Below are 5,986 nucleotides of genomic sequence, written 5' to 3'. Positions count from 1 at the left end.
TCTTTCGCTTATTCATATCTTTAACCAATAGGTTTCTTAGCACGCAAGTAATTCTATTTCCTAAGTGTTGCGCTTTTTATTTTGCGATTTTGTTTTACCCGTTTTTCAAAGCTCCTAGTTAAGTATCTCTTTCCTTATTTCTATATATATATATATATATATATATATATATATATATATATATATATATATATATATATATATATATATATTTTAGAGGTCGTAATACCTTACTATCTTAGTCTTATGACTTAAGCATAAGATTAAGTATGGTAGGGTGTTACATTATGGTATCAGAGCAGTTCGTTCCTATAGAGCCTGAGAACGAACTGATTATTCTTCTGTGCATTTTCTGTGTATGTGTCTATGTGCTATTAGGATATCTAACTGATATGTGTAGCATACATGTTCGTGAGCATGCATTTGGGACTCTTAAGCACTAAACTTGAGATATTGAGACTGATCACCTTAATATCAATTGTTTGGTGTGAACAGGGACCAAATGTCGCGCGGATCCGAGCGAGGTAACCAGAGGAAAATCTTAGAACCGAATTGATGCAAAGACTTCGAGATGGAAGCTCGGGTGCTGGTACAAGCAATGTAGGCCAATACTATAGGTCTATAACCTTTACTGATTTTCTCAAGAGTGGTCCACCTCAGTTTAATGGAAATGCCAATGCATTGGAGGCTGATCGGTGGTTTCGAGATGTGGAGAAGTTTTTGTACACTCAGCACATTCCTGAAATACCGTCAGTGGAAATAGTGACCTACATGTTAGAGGGAGATGCTCAGAATTGGTGGCATGAGTTATGTCATACCTTACAGTTGGAGTTAACAGATGTTTCTTGGAGTATATTTAAGACGGAATTTTACGGGAAATATTTCTTGCATGCACTTCGCACTGCAAAAGAGTTGGATTTAATGCAGTTAAAGCAAAAGGATATGTCCGTTGCTGACTATACCTGTGAATTTGACAACCTGTGCCGTTTCTCAAAAGCTTGTCAAGGAAATTCAGCTGACTATGAGGAGTGGAAGTGTGCTCAGTATGAGAAAGGACTTAGGAGAAATATCTTTAACTATGTGTATCCGCAAAAACTAATGAATTTCACTGAATTGGTTAAGAAGAGCCAATTCGCAGAAGATTACTCCCTAAAGTGGGCAATGCTACAGGAAGGCTATGGAGAGACTACTCCAGACGAGCCACATAGGGCCGAGCTAGGTGTATGCTACAAGTGCGGGATGCCGGGGCATATAGTTCAAGACTGTCCACATAGGAGACACTGGGATACAGCCGAAACCGATTCTCAGACCCGAGGTAACCATGAACTAGCAGTTGATTTTTTAGCTACCTTGCATATCATTAATATGTAATATCCATTTGTGAAGCATGACAAATTTTGATGATCGTGGAGTCCGAGCCGATAGTTAGTCGAAGACTATTAGTTGTCGAGATGGAGCGATACTTGGCTAACTTAGAGGAGTGGTTAGGTTCTTGAAGAATAAGAACCAGGATGACGTAGTGGAAGCAGGATGGATTATACCTAAGGAATTAGAATTGTCGAGAGCTATGTGGAGTTACCGTTTGAAATCCAGTGATGTTAAGACTTCGAGGAAGAGGAATATAGCGGATTCAACCTTTAGTTGCTAATGGATTAAGAGACAAGTCAAGGTGAGACCAAATTCCTATAGGAGAGAGAGTTTTCGAGACCATTCTTGAAGATGTACCAGAATTTCCACCTTAGAGAGAACGTAAGTTTGCGATAGACTTAGTGCCGAAAGCCGGATTAGTGTTGTTTGCACCACAAGTGAAGACATCATTATAATCAGTAAAACTCAGGACCGAGTTGAAGGGAGTACTGGAAGAGAGAATCTAAGTGTTTCTTTGCGAGAGCACGCCAACTAATCTTCACGACTTAATCTAATCTTTCTCTTATAGCTTACATTGAAAACTCTATCTTGAATCTTTTCCTGTAAAAGCCCAATTCATCGTTCTTCTAATTTTATTCCTTTCTCGTATAAAGCTTGCTTCTTTTGGAATAAACTTGAACTCATCCTAATACAATCACATAATCTTTGAATCCTGGAGACCTGCGGTGTGTGGAGTTACTCTCTTGTGAAAACTCGCATTCCTTTAAAGCCAACTAGAACCTATTTAATCTGATATGTCTCATTCCTTCTATTCAAGCTTTGATTTGAACTTCTCCCCTGAGATGCAACTAGGTTTCTCTTCTTGTGTATTCCATTAGTTCTGTACAACTCTGGCTAATTGTATGCAAGACCTTCTTTTGATTTCTTGTGAACACCGTTCATGTTACTCATTCGTCTCTTTGAACATAACATTTCTTTGAAAAATCAACTCGTACTGGATTCTGTGTCGCGCATAACTCTTAGATGCAACTATTAGAGTGTCAATCCTTTAGAGCAAGACTTCTGAACACGAAAATGAACCAGCAACATTAATAGGGATTTTAGAGCCTTAATCCTCGCCGATCGTATCGCTCATGACTAAATAGATGCAATGAGGTGCATCGTGTGAATTAAATACCAGGATACGATGGAAGCCTTCGAGCCATAGAAAGAAGATTGATCTTTATGCCAAAGCTTGAATCACCTGAGCCTAATAAACCATTTAGGAAATTGCTACGATGCATTATTGGAGGACTTAAGATGCGTGCTGAAGCGACATCGTGAGATCGTAGTAGATGCCCTAAGCAAAAAGTTTCTAAGGGATTCTTGGACATTAATTCAAAGGGAGGAAATGTTAGATGAGTTAAAGTTCTAAGTTGGAGAGCGAGAGTGTGGTTCGAAGTGTCGGACTAAATCCATTGCCAATTTACAACGTGGTGTCGATGAGATACGGAATGCGTGATGAGACAATAAGGAGCTGGTGTACGAAATTGTGATCCCTGGTAATGGCTCCAAAAACTTAGTGCTCTAATCTTAATTCATAATTTGTCACAACTTCGATACAACTAACCAGCAAGTGCACTGGGTCGTCCAAGTAATAAAACCTTACGTGAGTAAGGGTCGATCCCACGGAGATTGTTGGTATGGAGCAAGCTATGGTCATCTTGTAAATCTCAGTCAGGCATATATCAAATGGTTATGGAGTTTTCGAATAATAATAATAAATAAACAGAAAATAAAGATAGAAATACTTATGTAATTCATTGGTGAGAATTTCAGATAAGCGTATAGAGATGCTCTCGTTCCTCTGAACCTCTACTTTCCTGCTGTCTTCATCCAACCAGCCTACTCCTTTCCATGGCAAGCTTTATATAGGGCATCACCGTTGTCAATGGCCACATCCCATCCTCTTGTGAAAAAGGTCCAAATGCTCTATCACGGCACAGCTAATCATCTGAGGTTCTCGATCATACTGGAATAGGATTCACCCTCCTTTTGCGTCTGTCACTACGCCTAGCACTCGCGAGTTTGAAGTTCGTCACAGCCATCCCTTCTCAGATCCTACTCGGAATACCACAGACAAGGTTTAGACTTTCCGGATCTCAGGAATGGCCATCCATGGGTTCTAACGTATACCACGAAGATTCTGATTAAGGAATCCAAGAGATACTCATTCAATCTAAGGTAGAACAGAAGTGGTTGTCAGGAACGTGTTCATAGGGAATGATGATGATTGTCACGATCATCACATTCATGTTGAAGTGCGAATGGATATCTTAGAAGCGGAATAAGTTGAATTGAATAGAAAAACAGTAATACTTTGTATTAATTCATGAGGAACAGCAGAGCTCCACACCTTAATCTATGGAGTGCAGAAACTCTACCGTTGAAAATACATAAGTGATGAAGGTTCAGGTATGGCCGAATGGCCAGCCCCCAAACGTGATCAATAGATCAAAGGATAATCCAAATATGTAAATACAATAGTAAAAAGTCCTATTTATACTAAACTAGCTACTAGGGTTTACAGAAGTAAGTAATTGATGCATAAATCCACTTCTGGGGCCCGCTTGGTGTGTGCTTGGGATGAGCTTGAAGTTTACACGTGCAGAGGCTTCTTTTGGAGTTGAACGCCAAGTTGTAACATGTTTTTGGCGTTCAACTCTAGTTCGTGACGTGTTTCTGGCATTTAACTCCAGACTACAGCGTAGAACTGGCATTCAACACCATTTTGCATCATCTAAACTCGAGCAAAGTATGGACTATTATATATTGCTGGAAAGCCCTAGATGTCTACTTTCCAAAGCCGTTGAGAGCGCGCCATTTGGAATTCTGTGGCTCCAGAAAATTCACTTTGAGTGCAGGGAGGTCAGAATCCAACAGCATCAGCAGTCCTTCTTCAACCTCTGAATCTGATTTTTGCTCAAGTCCCTCAATTTCAGCCAGAAAATACTTGAAATCACAGAAAAACACACAAACTCATAGTAAAGTCTAGAAATGTGAATTTAACATAGAAACTAATAAAAACATCCCTAAAAGTAACTAGACCCTACTAAAAACATACTAAAAACAATGCCAAAAAGCGTATAAATTATCCGCTCATCACAACACCAAACTTAAATTGTTGCTTATCCCCAAGCAACTGAAAATTAAATAGGATAAAAAGAAGAGAATATACTATAAATTCCAAACTATCAATGAAACATAGCTCCAATCAGATGAGCGGGACTTGTAGCTTTTCGCCTCTTGAATAGTTTTGGCATCTCACCTTTTTTCCATTGAAGTTCAGAATGATTGGCATCTATAGGAACTCAGAGTTCAAGTAGTGTTATTGATTCTCCTAGTTTAGTATGTTGATTCTTGAACACAGCTACTTTATGAGTCTTGGCCATGGCCCTAAGCTCTTTGTTTTCCAGTATTACCACCGGATACATAAATGCCACAGACACATAACTGGGTGAACCTTTTCAGATTGTGACTCAGCTTTGCTAAAGTCCCCAATTAGAGGTGTCCAGGATTCTTAAGCACACTCTTCTTTTGCTTTGGACCTTGACTTTAACCGCTCAGTCTCAAGTTTTCACTTGACACATTCACGCCACAAGCACATGGTTAGGGACAGCTTGGTTTAGCCGCTTAGGCCAGGATTTTATTCCTTTAGGCCCTCCTATCCACTGATACTCAAAGCCTTGGGATCCTTTTTATTTACCCTTGCCTTTTGGTTTTAAGGGTTATTGGCTTTTTGCTCTTGCCTTTTGGTTTTAAGAGCTTTTGGCTTTTTCTGCTTGCTTTTTCTTTTTCTAATTTTTTTTCGCCATTTTTTTTCTTTTCTCTCTTTTTTTCTGCAAGCTTTTGTATTCACTGCTTTTTCTTGCTTCAAGAATAAATTTTTATGATTTTTCAAATTATCAAATAACATGTCTCCTTGTCATCATTCTTTCAAGAGCCAACATATTTAACATTCTTAAACAACAACTTCAAAAGACATATGCACTGTTCAAGCATTCATTCAGAAAACAAAAAGTATTGTCACCACATCAATATAATTAAACTAAGTTCAAGGATAAATTCGAAACTCATGTACTTCTTGTTCTTTTGAATTAAAAATATTTTTCATTTAAGAGAGGTGATGGATTCATATTCACAAGGCATAGACACTTAGACACTAATGATCATGTAATAAAGACACAAACATAGATAAACATTTAACATAAGAAAACGAAAAACAGAAAATTTAAAAACAAGGAATGAGTCCACCTTAGTGATGGTGGCATTTTTCTTCTTGAGGAACCAATGATATCCTTGAGCTCTTCTATGTCTCTTTCTTGTCTTTGTTGCTCCTCCCTCATAGCTTTTTGTTCTTCTCTAATTTCATGGAGGATGATGGAGTGCTCTTGGTGTTCCACCCTTAATTGTCCCATTTGTGTGGAGGAAAATGTATCCCCTGAGGTATCTCAGGGATCTCTTGATTTGCAGTCAAATGTTCTACCACTGAGCTATAGACCATCAATGGTTATGGGAAAAAAAGTAATGCTTTTTCCACACCAAACTTAGAATGTTTGCTCGTCCTCGAGCAAGAGAA

The 5,986-nt window shown here is 38.6% G+C and overlaps 1 protein-coding gene across 1 annotated transcript; it reads left to right on the top strand.

Moving 5' to 3' along the window:
• Window positions 556-1,371, top strand: LOC107607594. Its single transcript, XM_016309526.1, has one exon. It carries the CDS (start codon window positions 556-558, stop codon window positions 1,369-1,371), a length of 816 nt encoding a protein of 271 aa, XP_016165012.1.

Source organism: Arachis ipaensis, chromosome B07 (assembly GCF_000816755.2).
Source record: "Arachis ipaensis cultivar K30076 chromosome B07, Araip1.1, whole genome shotgun sequence".
NCBI classification, from domain to species: Eukaryota; Viridiplantae; Streptophyta; class Magnoliopsida; order Fabales; family Fabaceae; genus Arachis; species Arachis ipaensis.
Note: the sequence above shows the minus strand (reverse complement) of the source record. Positions and strands in the feature narration are given on the sequence as shown.